The sequence below is a fragment of the Podarcis raffonei genome, chromosome 11 (assembly GCF_027172205.1).
Source record: "Podarcis raffonei isolate rPodRaf1 chromosome 11, rPodRaf1.pri, whole genome shotgun sequence".
In the NCBI taxonomy this organism is placed as follows: domain Eukaryota; kingdom Metazoa; phylum Chordata; class Lepidosauria; order Squamata; family Lacertidae; genus Podarcis; species Podarcis raffonei.
The window spans coordinates 8520883-8543140 of NC_070612.1; the positions used below are offsets into that span (position 1 = coordinate 8520883).

A 22258-nucleotide genomic window follows, 5' to 3' on the forward strand; every position below is an offset into this window, starting at 1 on the left:
AATATTTTGCCAAGGGTCCTGCCTCAAATGTTCAACCAGCCTTGCATGAAGGGAAGAGAATCCCACTGCCCAGTCAACACACACCCCGCAACTGGTACCCCAACTGACAAAACAGCCTATCCCCAATAAGAGTCTCCATCATCGTTCTAGTGTTTCTCACTGTTTTATTTCACATGGTCCTTGCAGACACAAACAACTATAAACACACATCCTGTTGAAACCACAGGCAAAACAATAGCTCCCATATCAGAACTATCCTGCCCGATGCACACATAATAGTTTCTGCCTTTTCACAGTCTTTGTTTTTTTAATATAAATTTATTAATTCTGAGCTGAGGGGGAGAAAAAGAAACATCTCAGAAGGCTTCTGTTCTCCCTCTTCTCTCTCTCTAAAAAGCAGCAATAATAATTCTTCCAGTTGTGAGGTCCTCTAAACATGAAGTCCCACCCAAGCAGTGATATTTCATTACCAGTGCACCACAGGGGCAAGATGCCTTGTCCTATATCTGGAAGCTCAATCCACAACGTGAGTTCTGAAGAACCCGATGCACAAGGACCTTATTTGGCATAATTTGGCAATTTCGCAAGGAAAGACTGTGGGATTTGCAGTTTCAGAAATCATTAGCTGAAGGCAAACGCTACAATATCATTTGCCGGTGCGAGACGCTGAAAAGTTAGGAGAAAACCTTGCCTGCCAAGTGGAGCGAAAGGCATGAATATGCAGGTACATATTCAAACAGAAATGCACTCTTGGGTTTTGTTTTGTTTTGTTTTTACTGATGAGCTCAGAAAGGAAAAGCATATTTAAACCCAAAAGGGGGGCAGGGGTGATTCCCAAGAGATGCACAGAACGTGCTTGTAGTGTTTGCCAGAATCTATATTTGAGCAAATGAAATCCCAGCAAATATATATATAAATCTCGAAAGGCCTGTTGCCAAAGCATAGCAGCTTCACCGTCCAAGTGCATTTCAATGAGACTCAAAAGACAGTTGCGAGTCAGCCCATTGAAATGAACTGAGCATCTTGGCCCCCTGACGATGCTAGATTTTAATTCCCATTCTCTGTGGCCACCAGCCATGTAGGTTGGGGCCAATGGGGGTGGAGAGTTCAGCAACATCTGCAGGGCACCCCATGGGCTATGCCAGGCATAGCGAGTTGCACCAAGAGTGTTTGCGGAGGTGATCAATATCTCTTTTTTTTTTCTCAAAAGGAAGGGGGACAACCTTAGCAAACTCACTCAAATAAAGCGACAGCAACTGAACAAATCAGTGAGCCAGGAAACACAGCTTGAGAGGCACGTCGTATACACACAGGTAAATAAAGGGCACACACACACACACAACCCCAGCTGTACTCTGTATATTGCAAGATTTGGACAGACCATTCTGGAGTGTCATCCGAGCCTCACAAAAAGGCTCCACGGCCTCTTCCTTAGAAGACTCAGCAGTAAATGTTCAACTGATTACTATAAAGCTTATCTCTCTGTGTAGTACCACAGGTTAGTGACCTCAGCTTAGGGAAAAGGTGTTGGGTGGGGAGAAATCAAACTTGCTTTGCTGTGTTGACAGAAAGAATCCAAGCTATTCAAATGATGTGTTTTAAGGATAGGGTAGCCAGCTTGTGAGTTGTATCTGCTCCAGGAATCCTGGGCACCTTGCAGGCTTTCTCCCCCGCCAGCATTGATGGTCCATTGTACCATTATAAGAAAACCATAATTTTCCTAATTAAACTCTTAAGAACACTCCAGTAATTAGGACGCTGCTGTCTTCTCCATGCTACTGAAATCCGACAAATTTTTTGTTCTTCTTTGCTTATTTTACTGCCTTATAATAAAAAAGTATGAAAGGGATAGCTTGTTCCGTGCACATGATAAGGAAGTGACGTAGGAGACTCTCCTCCTTTCCCCAGAACCCTTAAAGAAATGAATTCAGCTTCTGTCAATTTGGCTGGGCAAAGATGCAGAAGGTTTGTCTCACTAGGTTCCATTTTTATCACACGCCAGAAGCAGCGAGGACAAGTAGATGGAGGCAAATTAAGCAAGAGCAGCGGGGTGGTGAGGGAGATGGTCCAAAATCCTGATTAGGTGACAACCAGTGAGTCCAAACTGGCCCACGAATTTCACAGTCAGCCAAACAAAGAAGAAAAGGCACAGAAAGCAAAATCAAGTTAGTGCTGGGGCAAACAAACCCTGTGTTATTTCCAAAATGGTGAAGCACTCACGTCACTTAACAGTCTTCAAGCACAATCCAGAACGGAGGTCTTCATAAAGTCCATGGAAAATCAAACCAGAGCCCCGCAAAGCCCTGAACCACGCCGTTAAGACTGTATTAAAACAAAGAAAAGCCAGAGAAGTGTTTTGGCTTGGCAGAAACGCGAGAGAGATTTGTGCAGGTTTTAAAGCCCAGCTATGGAAACCTCCAAGCTGGCTTTCAAACCAGTCTATCTAATCTTCGCCCTCTCTCTCTCTCTTCCACCACTTTTGACAAAGTGAAACCCTGTGAATGACAGCTACTTGTGCAACTGCCGACTGTAAACTGTAGATAATCCACGATTGTGAGGCAGGGTGAGGCCACCTCCCCTCGCTTGCTGCTACCGTATGGCATCCAAGTAATGCACTTCTGGGTACAAAGTGTTGACGAGGATAGCCAGAAGGTTCGGCCCATCGCGAAGGCAGCGGCGGGAGTCCCTGACAAACTGGGAGGCTTGGGAGATCTGCTCCTGGTATTCTGCGTACTGTTTGTTTGAAGTCATGGAATCGAGAGCACTCAGAGCCTGCAAAGATGGAAACGAAATAATAATAATAATAATAATAATAATAATAATAATAATAATAATAATAAATTTCATTTATACCCCGCCCTCCCCAGCCAAGACCAGGCTCAGGGCAGCTAACACCCAATATAAAAGCAAATTGATTGAAATACAACTTAAAAACAAGATTAAAATACAACATTCAAACATTAAAATACAGCCTCATTTCAATGGAAACTCAAATCAAAAACTTTTTTGGGGATGAAAACGTCAGGTCTTCACCAAGGCCAACTATCCAGACTGGTCCTACATGGGCCAGAAAAAAGCCAGGGAAGTCCCCAAATAGTAGTTCCATCACAGGAGGAGAAAGGAAAAAAGAAGAGGGGGAGGGAATCAAGTTGATTCCAAGCCAAAGGCCAGGTGGAACAACTCTGTCTTCCAGGCCCTGCGGAAAGAAATCAGATCCTGCAGGGCCCTGGTCTCATGAGACAGAGCGTTCCACCAGACTGGGGCCAGTGTTAAAAAGGCCCTGGCTCTGGTTGAGGCTAATCCGACTTCCTTAGGGCCCAGGACCGCTATGGTGTCGCTATTTATGGACCTTAAGGACCCTGCATCCACCAAGGGGCACAAAGAGCATTCTTGATACAGGCACCAGATTAAACCACTCAGGATGCATCCCATCTACCTGCTGAGCTTTGGCAGAGAGGTGCAGTTCCACGCCAGGCCTCAAGCGGATCTGGTTCTCCACCGGAATCTGCACCAGCAGGAAGGCGGACATGCTCCGGGCAGCGACACGGAACCTTCAACAAGAACATGAAGAGGGAAGGGAGTTGGCAAGGAGCTCCTCTCTCCGTTGAAAACAGAGAAACACACAAACACACACACACAGAGCTCTTTCTCTACAAGTTCCACCTAAAAACACGCAGTTCTGGCCCAGCTTTATTTTTGCCCTGCATTACGTCTCTGCACAATCATTGCCAATCTCTCTCATCCTAACCTACTGGAAAGGTTATGGTGAGGATAAGAAGGGAGGCAGGAGAGAGGAGAGGGCAAGATAAAAGTAAAGGGACCCCTGACCATTAGGTCCAGTCGTGACCGACTCTGAGGTTGTGGCGCTCATCTCGCTTTATTGGCCGAGGGAGCTGGTGTACAGCTTCTGGGTCATGTGGCCAGCATGACTAAGCCGCTTCTGGCAAACCAGAGCAGTGCACGGAAACGCCGTTTACCTTCCCACTGGAGCGGTACCTATTTATCTACTTGCACTTTCACGTGCTTTCGAACTGCTAGGTTGGCAGCAGCTGGGACCGAGCAACGGGAGCTCACACTGTCGCGGGGATTCGAACCGTCGACCTTCTGATTGGCAAGTCCTGGGCTCTGTGGTTTAACCCAAAGCGCCACCCGCGTCCCAGGAGACGAGGAGAGAGCAAGACAGAGCCCTGCAAACTGCTCTGAGGACAGCAGGAGACCAAGGACGCAGATATTGGCCTTTTCAGAGGAAAGGGTGAACCTTTGGCATCCTTTTGTCAACCTTTTGCTCTGCACTTTCTATAATAATAATAATTTATAATAATAATAATTTATTATTTATACCCCGCCCATCTGGCTGAGTTCCCCCAGCCACTCTGGGCAGCTCCCAATCGAGTGTTAAAAACAATACAGCATTAAATATTAAAAACTTCCCTAAACAGGGCTGCCTTCAGATGTCTTTAAAAAATAAGATAGCTGTTTATTTCCTTGATATCTGATGGGAGGGCATTCCACAGGGCGGGCACCACTGCCGGGGAATGAATGAATGAATGAATGACTAAATAAATAATAACAATAACAATAATAATTCTTGTGCAGGTTTTGTTGTGGCCAGTACACCCTGCCCTCTCCTTCACATGCAAGAGGAAGACATCAGCAGACTTTGGGAGGGAAAATAAAACTGGGTGGAGAACCGGGAGGAAACTCTCAACAACCCAACAAGGATTGGGCATGCCCCGCGGTGGCAGAATGTTGGTTGTTGATGGTGGGAATGGAATGGAGTATCTGGGAACGGGGCAAGATTCCAGCCACGCAGCAAGACCTTCACATTGCAACATATGCAGCCGCTCTTGCTTGCCTTCCAAAAAGCCCATTGTCTTCTTCTTCTCTTCTTCTTATTTATTGTTGCAATACATATATGAAATCTTTACATAATGATACATATACAGTGGTACCTCGGGTTACATACGCTTCAGGTTACATACGCTTCAGGTTACACACTCCACTAACCCAGAAATAGTGCTTCAGTTTAAGAACTTTGCTTCAGGATGAGAACAGAAATCATGCTCCGGAAGTGCGGCAGCAGCGGGAGGCCCCATTAGCTAAAGTGGTGCTTCAGGTTAAGAACAGTTTCAGGTTAAGAACGGACCTCCGGAACGAATTAAGTACTTAACCCGAGGTACTACTGTACATTATATTCGTAAATTCACATTTTTCACATTTCATTACGTACCAACGTTTATCCATTTCTTAATCCTTGCCCTTTGTCTTCCCTCCACACGTGCGTGACTTCCTTGTTATTGTTGTATAACGTTATTATTGAGATTGCATTTTTGTATCTTAATAATTAAACATTCAGTCTTACGTATCTGCTATCTTTTTATTTGGGCCCACGCAGGTGGCGCTGTGGGTTAAACCACAGAGCCTAGGACTTGCCAATCAGAAGGTCGGCGGTTCGAATCCCCGCGACGGGGTGAGCTCCCGTTGCTCGGTCCCTGCTCCTGCCAACCTAGCAGTTCGAAAGCACATCAAAGCGCAAGTAGATAAATAGGAACCGCTCCGGCGGGAAGGTAAAAGGCGTGTCCGTGCGCTGCTCTGGTTCGCCAGAAGCGGCTTAGTCATGCTGGCCACGTGACCTGGAAGCTGTCTGCGGACAAACGCCGGCTCCCTCGGCCCATAGAGCGAGATGAGCGCCGCAACCCCAGAGTCGGTCACGACTGAACCTAATGGTCAGGGGTCCCTTTACCTTCCTTCATCATCATAACAACAACCCATTTTCACCTGTTTGACAAAGGAGACTTCCTGCCCAGCCCTAGCGCACCCAGGATCCCAGAGGTGAGCCTCTCTTCGGCCAGGAGGTTCTGCCTGCCTTGCAGAGACATCAGGATGCGGACGACCGACTCCATCAGGATGGCATCGTCCTGGTCTACTTGGAGGAGGCAGAGCTGCAGGATCTTGTGCCACCAAAGGAACAGCTTCGCTTCGTCCTTGGTGGAGCTTTCGGGGGGAATTGTGAGGATTTGGGGGGGGGGCAGGGAAGGGGGGGAGAGACGCAGACAAAACCAGACACCATTAGAAACTGCCCGTCACCCCAGTGTTACTTCCCGTTAGCTGCTATCCCTCTTGCAATAAGTACCTTTTTCGCTCTATAAGGCGCACCAGACCACAAGACGCACCTAGTTTTTGGAGGAGGAAAACAAGAGGGGGAAAAATTCTGAATCTCAGAAGCCAGAACAGCAAGAGGGATCGCTGCACAGTGAAAGCAGCGATCCCTCTTGCTGTTCTGGCTTCTGGGATAGCTGTGCAGCCTGCATTCACTCCATAAGACGCACACACATTTCCCCTTACTTTTTGGGAGGGAAAAAGTGAGTCTTATAGAGCAAAAAATACGGTATATGCCAAAGAAAGACTGTCCTTCTTCCCACGGCATACAGTTGAAACTGCGGAACTCCCACAACGGCCGCCCGAATATTACTTGCTAAAAATTGGAAAACACAAGAACTACCGACAGTGGAGGATTGGCAGATGAAGATGATGGACTTTTCGGAGCTAGCTGACCTGCCTGGAAGAATCTGCGACCAGAAAGAAGAGGACTTTCAAGAGGAGTGGAGGAAATTCAAGGACTATTTGAATCAATATTGTCATATAAAAAATTAGAAATTACTTGAAAGAAACAAATAGGCCTAGGATTAAATTAAGCTATAATTAATTAATGGGATTTAGAATGTTAAGAAAAGTGAATAAGATGGACTATAATTGGAAATTGTTTTAGTTGAATAATGATATTGGAAAGCTGTTACTTTTAAGGAAGGAAACTCAGAAGGGAGGGATTTGAGGAAGTCAACCAAGATGTTTAAAAGGTTGGATTTGTGAAGAATTAAAAGTTTGTTGTTATTGTTTATCTGTTTATTGTTCCCCCCTTTTTTCTTTTTTTCCTTTTTCTTTTTCTGTTTTTGTGTATCACTTTGCTTTGTGGTTTGTGTTACCACTGTGGAAAATCTAACAAAATTTATTTTAAAAAATAAAATAAAACTGCGGAACTCCCTCCCTCAGGAGTCAGCAATGGCTGCCAACGTAGATCGCTTTAAAAGAGGATTAGAGAAAATCATGGGGTTGGAGAAAGCTATCGATGGCTACTAGCCTCTACAGCTGGAGGCAGCAATGTTCCAGGATATGGGTCCTATCGTTTCCTCCTGCCAAACCTTTTACATCTCCATTATATCCAAAATTCACCATTGTTCCAATCCTACTGTTTTACAATCCAATTTTAACTGTTTACAATGGTTTTTAAGGTAAATTAGAAATTTCTCCCATTCCTACTGGTTTAATAAAGCTTCAAAGGAAGGTTTGGACAATTAATGAGTTGCTGCACCATCAAAGATAACAGATTTGGACAACATCCCAGACTGGAACGGAATCAGAGGAAGCTGAGCTGATAAAAAGACAGTTGAAAATATATATTAACAAAGCTGTATTCGGCGGATGAAAGTATATGATGTTTGACATGAATGAGAATCACCGACCCAGGGACAAAGAATTATGAAGCGTCAAAATCGAGATGTGGAAAATATGGAAACAACGAGGAGAAGCAGGACTAAGATGTGGAGATATGCTTCAGAGATCCAGACCGTGGGGCACTCCGAGAAATTAATAAATACAATTTAGACTATAATTTGATCTTCTTATTTTAGTTTTTTATTTTAATTGAAGTATTATGATTGGATATATTAATTGGATATTTTTTATCAGAAAATCAATGAAAATGATTTTTTAAAAAAAGAAATTTCCCCCATTCCTTATTAAAATTTTGGTTTTTCTGATTTCTGATTCTTCCAGTCATTTTTGCCATTCCGGCATAATCCATCAATTTAATCTGCCATATATCTGCAGACAGATGGGAGGTCTCTCTCTCAACCTGGAGGTGTCAGAGATTGAACCTAAAACCTTCCAGTTGTGTTCTGACACTGAGCTATGGCCCTTTCCCTAAAAATAAAGCAAGGTTCTAGTCATCAGTGTTCTGATTTAAATAGCAGAAGCCGACTCAACCTAAATGGTTCTCCCAGGTTTCAGGCAGTGATAGTGGCTCCCAGTTCTACCTGGGAGAAGTCAGGAACTGAACCCGGGATCTTCTGCATGCAAGAACATGAAGAGGCATCCGCACAAACAACTGACTGCATTTTGCGTAGCCAGGAGTGCGGGCAGACAGTTTCCTGAGTCCATCCATCTCTGATCTAGCTACAAGGATTTTAAACATGATCACTGCCCTGCAATTTGCCAACAGAAACTGCACAGCTCTGAACCACGAGGGCGAACTTCCCCTGCTGGCTATTTTTTAAAGGGTTCCAAAAATAACCCCGTCTCCGCCAAAGCCACACTTTCCAAGGCGAAGCACCAGCGCGTGACTGGCAGCCTCACTCACAGCTGGGCTGAATGATGGAGCAATTCTGACGGAACCACAGGCAGGATTAAAAGTCTCCCTTGTCCATCCTTTCTCCGTCCCGGTCACCCTCTGGGGATTTAAAGCTTGTGTTGTTAAGAACTTGCTATTTAAGCTCTTAAAACACTCCCCGCATTCCAGTTAGGAAAGATTATTCCCATTTTGCAGAGATAACCACTGTGTAAGTGGGAGAGACGATAAAATACGATATCTTTATTGTCATTGTCCCATACAGAACAATGAAATTGAAAAATCTACATAAGACATTCAAAACCAACAAGCCTGCTATCCCAGCTACCCCAAGCTGGTTAGTCCCCTAAAAACTCTGATACCCCATTTTTAAAATACAATATACTCCCATAGAGACTCCTTACACTGCGTTAAAACCAGAATTGCATTTGGATAGAAACTGTTTCTCAGGCGGCTAGTCTTAGTCTTTATAACCCTGTACCTTCTTCCAGAAGGCAGAAGCTGAAAGAGATCATTTCTGGGGTGGGCACTATCCTGCACTATCTCTGCAGCTTTCTTATGGCACCTGGAAGCGTAGATTTGATCCAAGGTGGGAAGAGGGCACCCAATTATTCTCTCCGCAGTCTTTACAACCCTGGACAGCATTGTTTTTCCCCGGACCGTGCAGCTCCCAAACCACACACACAGACCATAAGTTAATACACTCTCCACAGTACAATGGTAAAATGCCATCAACAGGTCCTTTGAGAGATTGTTTTTCCGGAGGATTCTCAGAAAACATAACCTCTGCTGTGCTCTCTTCATTTGCTGTTTTCTCCCCAGGTTAGGTAATCTCTCAACTCCATTCCCAGAAATCGAAACACCGAGACCTGTTCCACGCACTTCCCCTCACTAATAAGTGGCTGAATATTCAATTTACATTTCCTAAAGTCCACAATAATCCCTTTTGTTTTCTTTAAGTTAAGGAGTAAGTTGTTTTTCCTGCACCACTCCCCCAACTGCTCAACTTCCTTCCTATAGGCTGCCTCCCCCCCCCCCCAATTTTCGAGAGGGTCCTTAAATCCACCTCAAAGAAGGGACAAACAGCTAAACGGTTTTGGTCCTGCATACCTGAAGGAGCATCTCCACCCCCATTGTTCAGCCCGGACACTGCGGTCCAGCTCCGAGGGCCTTCTGGCGGTTCCCTCACTGAAAGAAGTGAGGTTACAGGGAACCAGGCAGAGGGCCTTCTCGGTGGTGGCGCCCGCCCTGTGGAAAATTGACTATCAGTGAGCATTTTGGAAGGCCCAAAGAGAAGAATTTGCCTGGCAATCGGTAGCCAAGGTCCTGCCCCAAACATCTGTCCTCATCTCCCTCCCGACCACAAGATGTCTGTACCTGGGGAACACCTGTTCCAGCCACTTGCTCAACATCAGCACCACTTTCATTTCATTGTCCAGCGTCTGCTTGGCGTTCAACTGCTGCAGAGCGTAGACGTAAAGAGTTAGGTAGCCGCCCAGCGAAAGGCACTCCTGCAGGAAGTCTTCGGCCGTGAGTTCGGGGACCTGTAGGGAGGCCACGATCGGCCCCCAGCCCAAATCCTGGCTGAGTGGAGAATCTTTGTACAAAGAGGGAGTTGGGGGTGGGAGGAGAGAGGAGAGGAAGCACTGTTAGGCTAAAGCGGTCAGAAGACCTAAATGAGACAGAGCTCAGAGATGTTCCTTTAATTCCAAAGCATTTCCTTTAAATCTGTAAATATCCATGAGAACCCAAAGAGGCAAAAGGAGCACAAAATATAGTATGAACGGCACCAAATGGCACCCCAAAAGGGTCAAATCTGCACCCCGAATATACCATCTCTCAAAAAAGCAGTACAATTTTACCGTATTTTTCACTCCATAAGACGCAGTTTCCCCCTCCTAAAAAGTAAGGGGAAATGTGTTTGTGTCTTATGGAGCGAATGCATATGGGAGAGAGAGGAGGGAGAAAGCCCCCAAGAGCCGCACACACGCTCCGCGCAGCTCTTTAAAGGGAGCGCGGCTTTTGCGGGAGGTGGGGGAAGGGACAGAGGGAAGCCCCTCAGTCTCTTCCCCCACCTCGCGGAAAAGCCCCCAAGAGCCACGCTCCCTTTAAAGGATGGGCTGCCATTCTCCCTCCTCAGGGAAAAGCCTGCAAGGGTCGCACGCACAGTCCGCGCGGCTCATTAAAGGGAGCACTGAGCAGAGCCTGGGATGCATACAGGCTCTGCTCAGCGCTCCCTTTAAAGAATATTTTCTTTCTGGCATTCCCCCTCTAAAAACTAGCTACGTCTTATGGAGCGAAAAATACGGTAAATATGCAGGGGGAAAGTGAATAATTTAGTCTGATTCTGCCTACCATGGGGGAGGAATAAATAATTGTGTGAAGCACTGAGGATTCATCCCCCGGGCAGTGAAATATCCCCTCAGCCGCCTGCTTCACATCCATATTTTTCAAGTTTATCTACATAAGGAGCGCAGAGAGAAGAAACGCCATGGTGCATCTGCAGCAGCACAACCAGACTCCTCCATCTGCCCCAGCTGCAACAAAACATGTCTCTCCCCTATCGGTCTCTACAGCCACAGCAGGCCTTGGAACCTTCCAACAGATCTATGAATTGAAATCCAACCTCTGTTGGAGATGTGGTGGAGAAATAGGAACAACAATACATATGTGGTGGAGGTGTGAGGAAATTAAGAAATTTTGGATAGTAGTACATGAAGAACTAATGAAGATGTTGAAAATATCAATAACAAAGAAACCAGAGACATATCTCCGTGGATTGATAGATGAAGAGGTACCACGGGGGGGGGGGGAGAATTTTTCTATATGCAAGTACAGCTGCTAGAATAGTGATTGCTGTTAGGTGGAAGTCACGCACCATACCCACAAAGGAGGAATGGACTTGTAAACTAAACGAATATTTAATTTTGGCAAAATTAACTGCTATAATAGGAAATTAGTCAAATCAAAAATTTAAAAAGAAGTGGAAATGTTTTGATGAATATATGGCAAAATATTGCTATGCTAATATGCCTAGATTAAAATGTGAAGTATTGGATGGAAGAAAAATTAGTAAGGAAAGATAATAAGAATATACAGATGATTTGAGAAGACTGTAGAATGCAAAGATTATTGTAAATTGTATAATGTGGAGGAAATCGAGTGGGGGCGGAGGGAAGTGGGAGGAGGGAGAAAAGAATAATATGATGGATTGAGGAAATAGAAATGTAAATGTATGGAGGGAGGGAGGAAATGATGTTGGCTTTGGTACATTTGTATTGTAATGTAATATAATATGTGAAAACCAATAAATTAATAAATAAATAAAAAACAAAAACCTTCCAACAGTTTGACCTCACCCACAAAGGCATACTCTTCTATCGTCTCCCGAGACAGATGGGAGCCAGCTACAATCTTGGTAGCATAAGGACTAGAAACTTGGGTTTTTGTTTAAATCCTTAGGTTCTTGGGATGTTGAAACCTGTACGCTTACAACAACATCCAGGTCCTTTCCAATGCTACAATTCTATGATTCTATGAGGTATCATCACACAGACAGAAGTCCTTGCACTAACACAGCCCTTCTCAACCTGTGGGTCCCCAGATGTTGTTGAACTACAACTCCCATCACCCCTAGCTAGCAAGGCCAGAGCTCAGGGATGATGTAGTCCAACAACATCTGGGGACCCACAGGTTGAGAACCACTGCGATGACAGGACAGCTTCACTGGGTGCAACCCACCATGCCTAGACTGACAGGCAGGGCCATCCTGAGTCGACAGTGAGTCACGAGGAAGGATAGTCAAAAGCCTTCCTCTCCATAGCTGTCAACTTACAGATTTGAAAATAAGGGACCAGCAGCCTCGAAAATAAGGGATCAGCAGCCAAAGTAAGGCATTTTCCAAGCACAGGTATGTTCAACTTCTGAGCACCTCCGAGCCAAAGGCAGAAAGCCCAGCCAGCAGCCAAACGAAGCCTCAAGCGGTGGTTCCCATAGCACAGCAACCCGGCAAAGGGGATGCAGCAAGGAAAACCACCGTCACCTCTCCGCTGGGAAGCGCTGAGCAAAGGCGAGTCCCCAGGCAACGCGGCCGATTTGATCGACACAAGGCATGCAAGCTCCATCCCCCAGTCGTTCTTAGACTCCTTATTGGGTGAGCAATGCGGCCAAGCAACACAGTTGGAGCCTCCCTCCTCCCTGGCCGGCAGGGAGGGAGGGAGAGGAGCTGCTTCCTTTGAAACCCGGGAAATTTAAGGGAGATCATCAATAAGGGACAGCAGCGGGACACAGCGCTGGGATAAGGGACTTTCCCGCCAAATAAGGGACGGTTGACAGCTATGTCCCTCTCTCTCACCTTCGTTAAAATAAGCCGTGACGCAGGCTTCCGTGGTCTCTGCCATGTGCCGGACCGACGCCAGACTCTGGCACGCAGCTGTTAAGAGAGGCATCACCCCTAAGCCGTGCACGGCACCGTCGATCCAGCCTCGCAGACTGACACGGAGAGACTCTGCCGTGGCGACGCTGGCGTTATTCATCATCGTCAGGGCTTCTGTGAAAAGGCTGCTTAAGGCCAGGTGGCGAGACTGCATGTCCGTGTCTGCAAAGTTAGAGCAAGCCAAAGGTTTTTGTTTTGTTTTTAATTTTTAAAAAATCAAGCAAAACATTTGAAATCACAGGAAGGAAAGAGGAAGGGTGGCTTTTCTGCATAAAGCACAAGGCTGAGATTCATGAGATTTTTTTTTTAAAAAAATCTTTATTAATTTAAATTACACATATACAGTGGTACCTTGGGTTAAGTACTTAATTCGTTCTGGAAGTCCATTCTTAACCTGAAACTGTTCTTAACCTGAAGCACCACTTTAGCTAATGGGACCTCCTGCTGCCGCCACGCCGCCAGAGAATGATTTGCATGCTCTGGTTATCTCCCGCTTGGACTATTGCAATGCGCTCTACGTGGGGCTACCTTTGAAGGTGACCCGGAAACTACAACTAATCCAGAATGCAGCAGCTAGACTGGTGACTGGGAGCGGCTGCCGAGACCATATAACACCGGTCTTGAAAGACCTACATTGGCTCCCAGTATGTTTCCGAGCACAATTCAAAGTGTTGGTGCTGACCTTTAAAGCCCTAAACGGCCTCGGTCCAGTATATCTGAAGGAGCGTCTCCACCCCCATCATTCTGCCCGGACACTGAGGTCCAGCTCCGAGGGCCTTCTGGCGGTTCCCTCACTGCGAGAGGCCAAGTTACAGGGAACCAGGCAGAGGGCCTTCTCGGTAGTGGCGCCCGCCCTGTGGAACGCCCTCCCATCAGATGTCAAAGCAATAAACAACTACCTGACATTCAGAAGACATCTGAAGGCAGCCCTGTTCAGGGAAGTTTTTAATATGTGACATTTTAGTGTATTTTTCATCTATGTTGGAAGCCGCCCAGAGTGGCTGGGAAAACCCAGCCAGATGGGTGGGGTACAAATAATAAATTATTATTATTATTATTATTATTATTATTATTATTATTATTTACGTTCTCATCCTGAAGCAAAGTTCTTAACCCGAGGTAATATTTTTGGATTAGCGGAGACTGTAACCTGAAGCGTATGTAACCCGAGGTACCACTGTACAAAGAATTTACAAAGAATTTACAATCTCATACTACAAAAAGAAAATTAAAGAAAAACAATTAAGAAGAAAAGAAGAGAATACAGAAGAAAAGAAAAAAGAAAAAGCAGGTTTGCTTACATAAAAATACTTAATCTTCCTAATTAATACTTAAATAAACACTTAAATTAAAAAAACTTCTGACAAAACGAGTCTTTCAATCATTCTCATTATACTGTTTATACTGTGGTCATTTTTTTCACACAGTTTCATATTCTTTAGTATTGTTCCCGTCTACTCCACAAACGGAGATTCATGAGATCTAGCACTCTGCCAGCACTGGTGAAAAACAGCTCCGCTGAACCCCAGTACTGCAAAACGAGCAGAAATTAGTTTAATTTCTAGTTTCACCCCCCATCAACTTCTGAAGATGCCATCTTGCTCAGTAGAGTCGAACCTTGCTTCTCAAATGCCTTGCTCCTCAAACATTTTGGCTCCCAAACTCCAAAAACCCAGAAGTGTTCCTGTTTTTGATGTATTTTTAATCTTTGTTGGAAGCCGCCCAGAGTGGCTGGGGAAACCCAGCCAGATGGACCGGGTACAAATAATAAATTATTATTATTATTATTATTATTGAACATTTTTCGGAAGCAGAAGGTCCGATGCCGTGTCAGCTATTGTTTCTGGGTTGCCTGCACCAATCGGAAGCCGTGCCTTGGTTATCAAACATTCCGGAAGTCAAATGGACTTCTGGAACGGATTACGTTCGAGAACCAAGGTACCACTCTACTACCAATAACAGGAGGCAGCAGGACTCCATGTACGTTCCAGTCCTGAACACCAGAGACCCTTAAAATTGGGGTGCGGGGCCTTTTCTGCAGCAGCCTTAATTCTCTAGAACTTCCTCCAAAATGTCTGCCTGGCCTCACTTCTGTTAAATCTTAAAATAGGGGAGGCTAACCTGCCATATACGGGACGCGGGTGGAGCTGTGGGTTAAACCACTGAGCCTAGAGCTTGCCGATCAGAAGGTCGGCAGTTCGAATCCCCATGATGGGGTGAGCTCCTGTTGCTCGGTCCCTGCTCCTGCCCACCTAGCAGTTCAAAAGCACTTCAAAGTGCAAGTAGATAAATAGGTACCGCTCCAGCGGGAAGGTAAATGGCATTTCTGTACACTGCTCTGGTTCGCCAAAAGTGGCTTAGTCACGCTGGCCACATGACCCGGAAGCAGTACACCGGCTCCCTTGGCCAATAAAGCGAGATGAGCGCCGCATCCCCAGAGTCAGCCACGAATGGACCTAATGGTCAGGGGTCCCTTTAACCTGCCATATACAGCCCTTCCCAAAAGATTTGCGTACCTCCCCTAAACCTCCCCCCCCCAAAAAAAATCCATTAAAATGTTTATTTTATTTAAAAAATGACACACCACAGGTTCCCCTCTGTAATACTGTGACCCCCAAAATGGGGCCACAGGACCATGAAAATGTGGCCTTGGAAACTTTGTACTGATAGCTCGCAGAAGTCTCCTGCTGTGATTTAAGGTCTGAACCTGCCCCAAATGTGTCCTTTTTTACTTCATTGAATAAGAAAAATGGTTTTAAATACAGCAGAGAAGCTGATGGGAAAGTCTTTGGTAAGGCAGCCTTGAAATATGTCATTCTTGCCAAGCCCACTTTGCACTTTGGCCCCCAGAGGACTGGCCATGAGTTAATGTGGCCCTCAGCCCCCCTAAAAAGGCGATTCACCCATTTTAAAGGTTCGTTTTTAAAAGCTGTTTGTTCCAAGCTGTACTCTATTAAGAGTGCAGTGAACTGGGTTTTTAAAACCCGCTGCTGTTTTGTTTTGGAGTTTCCCTAATTGGATTGGTTTGTTTTTTATTTTGAAAACAGTCTGACGGTTTCAATTATCTTTCGTACGTCGCCAGGCTTTGCCCTGAAAGGCGACAGAGATGTGCTCCACATGAAATGGGTGCTCAGCCACGCAGTTACAGCTCAAAGGACATAAAAAAGGGTCAGCAGGATTGGACCAAAGATCCTGAGATCATAAGAAGGGCGTGCTGGATCAGGCCAGCAACCCATCTAGTCCAGCGTCCTGTTCTTAAATTTCTTTTTTTAAAATATAATTTTATTTAACATAATTATTACAAAATATAAGCAAAATATTGCAAATACATACATATATATTTCAGATAACCACACACATATAAAAAAGAACAAAAAAGGAAAAAGGAAGCAAAGAAAGAAAAAAGGAAGAAGAAGAAAAGTTGGAAGAATTTCTTCCAAATTTATTCTACAAATATCTCAATCCTAAAATTTCATTGATTGACTTCCATCGCTTACACTGCACTTCCTATATACATTTAAAGCAAGATTGTATCTGTTATTCCACATTTTCCCCATACAAGCTCATACAAATATTCTAAGCAATAAGTTTTCTAAATCTTTCATAAACCTATTCTTAAATTTCAAGCGATATATAGAACAGCACCCTTCTCTCTGCAACTCCACAAGCTACACACACATAGAGACCAACCTGGAGGGTTAAAGATGGTAATATCATCCAACAGCTTTGACATCTCTTGCTCCAGAGAAGGCAGGGTTATCTTCTCATTTTGCTCCAGGATGCTGAGGAAATGGACAACCTGGCGAATGTAAGCCCTGCACTTGAGGGTTGCATCCTAGGAAAAGCCAAGGAGAAAACAGTTAGCTTACTACCTCCATGTTCTTCAAAGGAGCTGCTCTAAATTTATTTGTTTCATAAAATTCATACATCGCTTAATTCTAAGCGTGTATATTAAAACTTCAAAGCGGTTTCCGAAGAAAGTTAAAAATACTAATAAGAACAACTAACAGCGACAACCTAAGACTTTCTATAAGTTAGAATAACAATACAGTTGTCCCTCGGATCTCAAACGCCTTGGCTCCCGAACAAATCGGCTCCCAAACGATCGAAACCCAGTGAGTGTTCCGGTTTCTGAACGATTTTCGGAAGCCGAATATCCGGTGCGGCTTCCGATTGGCTGCAGGACGTTCCTGCAGCCAATCGGAAACTGTGCCTTGGTTTTCGAATGGTTCTGGGAGTTAAATGGACTGCCGGAACGCATTCTGTTCGAAAACCAAGGTACGGCTGCAGATTTTTTTTTATTTTTTTTTAAACCCAGATTAAAACTTGCACCATCCCTGGGTAGCCTTGCCTAAACAAAAATGTTTCTATTTTTTTATTTTTTATTTTGTTTAAAATGTATATAAGAAGTGCAGCGTAAGCGATGGAAGTCAATCAATGAAATTTTATTAATATTTTCATATTGAGATATTTGTAGAATAAATTTGGAAGAAATTCTTCCAACTTTTCTTCTTTTTTCTTTCTATTTCTTCTTCTTTTTTTCTCTTTTGTTCTTTTTTATATGTGTGTGCTTATCTGAAATATATATGTATTTGCAATATTTTGCTTATATTTTGTAATAATTATGTTAAATAAATAAATTAATGCATTATTAAAGTAAAAAAAAAAACTGTTTCTAGCAGACGCCGAAATGTGACGGTGCCTGCTTGATGTCAGTAGACGGGGAGTTTGAAAGTTTAGTCACTGCCACTAAAAAGTTGAACCCTTACAAATGCAGAATGGCATTTTGTGGCGCCTGTAGCTGCTAATTTAGCCAATTTAAGCTGGCAAGTGGGCACCTATGGGGCGAGGCGATCTCATAGCACAGAAACCACAAGGTGGAGCGGCTCTCTCCTTCCCACCAGGAGCAGATTTAGGGGACCGGGGCCGGTTTGGTTGCAGAGCCTCGGGGAATCTGCAACTATGAGGCAGAATGGACAGCAAGAGGCGGTGGGGGGAGCCAAATTTTGGCCTCGCACAGGGCGCTGCTGATTTTGAGACCCCAAATTCTGCCGCTGTCCCTACCCACACAGGGCTGTCCTTACCAGATGCATGTGGCTGTCGGAGGAAGCGCCGAAGCCCGCCGACGCCTTGAGCAGCTTGACGATCAGCTCAGCTGCCGGCTCCTTGGCCAGGATGATAGACGGAGGATAGTGGGTGTTGAAGTAGCCGATGATGCTCTGATAGGACAAAACGCTGACATGCTGCCAAGGGAGGGAGCTGGTCTGGCCCAGGAGGTTCAGCAGCGGAGACTCCTGAGGTTTGGGGGGGGGATGGAGATCTCGTTCATGGTTCAGTCAACCAAAGAACCACACTTTGCCTTCAGCTAACCTTTACTCGGGACACGGGTGGCGCTTTGGGTTAAACCACAGAGCCTAGGACTTGCCGATCAGAAGGTCGGCGGTTCGAATCCCCACGGCAGGGTGAGCTCCCGTTGCTCGGTCCCTGCTCCTGCCAACCTAGCAGTTCGAAAGCATGCCGGTGCAAGTAGATAAATAGGTACCGCTCTGGTGGGAAGGTAAACGGAGTTTCCGTGCGCTGCTCTGGTTTGCCGGCCACATGACCCGGAAGCTGTACACTGGCTCCCTCGGCCAATAAAGCGAGATGAGCGCCACAACGCCAGAGTCGGTCACAACTGGACCTAATGGTCAGGGGTCCCTTTACCTTTAACCTTTACTCAGAGCAGACCTCCTGAAATCAATGGGCCTAAGGTTGTCATGGGGATTAACTTCAATGGGTATAGAACAGAACACCGCAACACCATTTCTGAAAAGTAAGTCTTCTTTGCCCTAACAGCCTCCTTGACTTTCCTTTTCAGCCTTGCTGACCACCTCTCAACCTCGTTGGTGCCTTTACCTGATCTGTGGCATACATTCCAGCTAAGCCTCTGCTTATTATTATTAATAATAAAATTTTATTTATACCCCGCCCTTCCCGGTTCAAAAACTGGGCTCAGGGCGGCTAACAACAAATCTAAAACACTTAATTATAAAAGCATCATAAAATACAGCATAAAAACATGAATAACAATAAAATCAATTAGATAATCCCCAGGGCTAGCTGGATGAATTGGTCCTACTTGGGCCAACGAGGAGGCCAGGGGGGAATTAGCTGTGGGGACTCAGAGCGGGTGATCTTCATAAAAGGGGAGGGGGAGGGAAGAGAAGGGAAATAAAAGATCAGATTTTTGCAGTTTTGAACCCCCCCCCCCAAAAAAAAAAGCGTTCAAGAGAGATTTGGGCTCATGAACATTCCCTTTCAAGGGCATATTCCAGCAGGGCAAAAGCAATTCTGCAATGTGCAGAGCAGGACCGGTGAGCTGCCATGGCCCAAGGAAAGTCCTGTGGAAAGAGATCTGGAGAGTAGCATCTTCCTGCTGCTGCGGGATATGGAATTTTTCCGTGCAACCGTTTGTGCAGCAGAAATCAGTACCAACTTTGGTTGGCACAGGAAAACGTCTGAGCAGCTCAATTCGGGAGGGAGGGAGGGTCTAGCGGACAACCGTTGGGCAGGATGGGGGAGCTGCTTAGTCCTGGGACATACCTCCCTGGTTATAAGTTGCTCTTCCTTTGCCAGAAGGACCACCATATAAAGCAGGCACACAATCATGTCCTGTGTTCCCGGAGGCGGGTTGGGATTCCAGGCGTCAGAGAGGACACTGACCCAGTTGATCTCGCATAGAACCGAGCCCAGGAAGAGGAAGCAGCTTTTGGGACTGCCTCTCTCAACCTGGAAAAGTGAAAAGGAAAGAACAACAATTTATTATTGATACCCCGCCCACCCTGGGCGGCTTCCAGCAAGATATTAAAAACAAGATAAATCATCAAACATTAAAAACTTCCCTAAACAGGGCTGCCTTCAGATGTCTTCTAAAAGTCAGATAGTCGTTTATTTCCTTGATATCTGTTTATTTCCTTGATATCTGATGGGAGGGCATTCCACAGGGCAGGTGCCACCACCGAGAAGGCCCTCTGCCTGATTCCCTGTAACCTCACTTCTCACAGGGAGGGAACCGCCAGAAGGCCCTTGGTGCTGGAGAGGCCAGAAGGACAGTATTTGGTTCCTCACCCCTCTTCTCCAGGTGTACAGTTCAGGGAGGGTGCTGGCAAAATTTGGGATTGCCTCCCAGGAGCGCTCACCCTGCAGACACGCAGTGGCAGCGGCAGGACAGCTGTCTTACAAGGAACCTTGCTGTTCTGCTCATGGGCAAACCCCTTTCAGGCATTTGAGGAGCCCACAATTTCCTTGAACACACTTTGAAGAGCACTGCAGGGAGGGAACCACCAGAAGGCCCTTGAAGCTGGACCTCAGTGTCCGGGATGGACGATGGGGGTGGAGACGCTCCTTCAGGTATACTGGGCCGAGGCCGTTTAGGACTTTAAAGGTCAGCACCAACACTCTGAATTGTGCCCGGAAACGTCCTGGGTGCCAATAGTAACTAGGGTGGGGAGGTTCTGGCTCACAGACCCTCATTAAACCCACCAGACCTACCCACTTCTTCATCCACTGGGAGGACCACACACTCGCCATCCCAGGTTCAGGGCTCTGTTGCATAACCTGCCGCCTGAATTGCACCGCCTGAAGAGGACAGGGAGCTCCTTCCAAACATCCTTCCCTGATTTCCCTCCCTCGCTATGGTTCTCTATCCAAAGCACCTGCCTCTTACTTTAAAGAATTCTTCCATGAGTTGCCGGTCCGGATGCATCTCCTTCCAGGGAAGGCGGCCAAACTCGGCGTGGAACGTGTAGAGAATGTGCTCCGGCATTTTGGGGGCTGTGCACGTCTCGCAGTAGTGCATCAGGTGGAGCCAAAGTGGCCCGTGGTGGCTTGGCAGCAGTTTATCTGGAGCGGAAAATGGAAATGGCAAATTTAGCCCAGCATCCTGCCAACCACTTGCCTACAGAAAGCCCACAAGATGTCCCATAGAATCAGATGAGGTAGCCTTTGTCAGGAGCTCAGCCTACACTCGAGTAGAACCCTGGTAGAGACACATGCCCGACTGGCATGTTCTCTCCCTCCTGGTCTGGGAGCTTCAAAAGCTTTCTTCTGCCCGAACATCACAGCGACCGATGCCAACAGACACCGGCACACTTAAGGATCCGCAGAGTCTTCACAGCTTGCGTAACAGACCTCAGCAACTCAGCATTTTGGCTAATCTACTTTATTTACATATAAACACACACGGAGCACTGCAACATGGCTCCCTCTCTCTCTAGCATCAGACAGCAAAGAGAAAAAGAACAAAGGACAATAGTCCCACTTCACGGAACACAGTAACATAGGCATCCTGTCTCCGTCACTTCCCACTCTGTGGAGTCAAAACATATACCGTCATGTGAAAGACAACAATCCCATGACTGCAATCACGGAGCAGGAATTCTAACAGCCTTCCCATTGTTGTTCTTTTTTCATATGTAGTGGTCTTATAGTAAGGTTAAGGCTTACTGGGAAATAATATATAATGAAATGAAAAGGATGTTTAAAGTAGCGTTCGTTTTAAAAAACCCAGAAGCTTTTCTCTTGTGAATTATAGGGACAGGACTACCTAAAACGTATACAGTGGTGCCTCGCAAGATGAAATTAATTCATTCCGCAAGTTTTTTCTTCTTGCGAGTTTTTCGTCTTGCGAAGCACGGTTTCCCATAGGAATGCATTGAAAATCAATCAATGCGTTCCTATGGAAACCGCCTTCAGACCAGGTCCGGGGACAGTCTGTACCCCGACCTCTTCTGAAGGCTGGGGGGGGGGGACAAGGGCTTTTCTTCCCACCGCCAGCCTTCAGAAGGCTGTTCTGAAGGCTGGCGGTGGGAAGAAAAGCCCTTCTCCCCACCTCCCACCCCGCAAGCTCCGGGGACAGGAGGGCTTTCCTCCCGACTGCCAGCATTTTAAAAGCCCCCAGGACAGCGGAGACTTCTCTGCTTCGCTGCCGCCCGCCAGCATTTTCAGATCGCCCCGGGACAGCAGAGAAGTCTCCGCTGTCCCGGGGGCTTTTAAAATGCTGGCGGGCGGCAGCGAAGTCTCCGCTATCCCGGGAAGGCAGGCGGGGGGGAGCAAAGACTTTTGCCCCCCGCCGGCCTTCAGAAGAGGTCCAGGACCTCTTCTGAAGGCTGGCGGAGATTTCCCTATGGGCTTTCTTCTTGCGAAGCAAGCCCATAGGGAAATTCGTTTTGCGAAGCACCTCCAAAACGGAATACTCTTTCGTCTTGCGAGTTTTTCGTTTTGCGAGGCGTTCGTCTTGCAAGGCACCACTGTAGAAACGTATTCATGTATGCTACTACAGAGGCTAGAATGTGACTCACCCAAAAATGGAAAGGAGGAGAAGTCCCAGCAAAGGAAGAATGGGTACAAAAACTTATGGAATATGGAGAAACGGCGAAACT

General features: G+C 46.0%; 1 protein-coding gene across 4 annotated transcripts in view; it reads right to left on the reverse strand.

Moving 5' to 3' along the window:
- Positions 1–144: 144 nt before the first annotated feature.
- The window catches only part of EPG5 (ectopic P-granules 5 autophagy tethering factor), an 80978-nt gene continuing 58864 nt past the window's right edge, over positions 145–22258 (reverse strand). Inside the window, exons 36-44 of one of the 4 annotated variants that reach the window (XM_053407581.1) lie at positions 20545–20720; positions 19422–19607; positions 17924–18133; positions 16530–16674; positions 12759–13001; positions 9782–10001; positions 5779–5994; positions 3437–3551; positions 145–2772 (exon numbers count right to left, since the gene is read on the reverse strand). In XM_053407581.1, coding sequence (XP_053263556.1) covers positions 2590–2772; positions 3437–3551; positions 5779–5994; positions 9782–10001; positions 12759–13001; positions 16530–16674; positions 17924–18133; positions 19422–19607; positions 20545–20720 — 1694 coding nt within the window. In that variant the 3' untranslated portion in view covers positions 145–2589. Of the gene's footprint in view, positions 2773–3436; positions 3552–5778; positions 5995–9781; positions 10002–12758; positions 13002–16529; positions 16675–17923; positions 18134–19421; positions 19608–20544; positions 20721–22258 lie in introns of those variants that run through there. The other 3 variants (XM_053407582.1, XM_053407583.1, XM_053407584.1) reach the window with 3 other exon arrangements.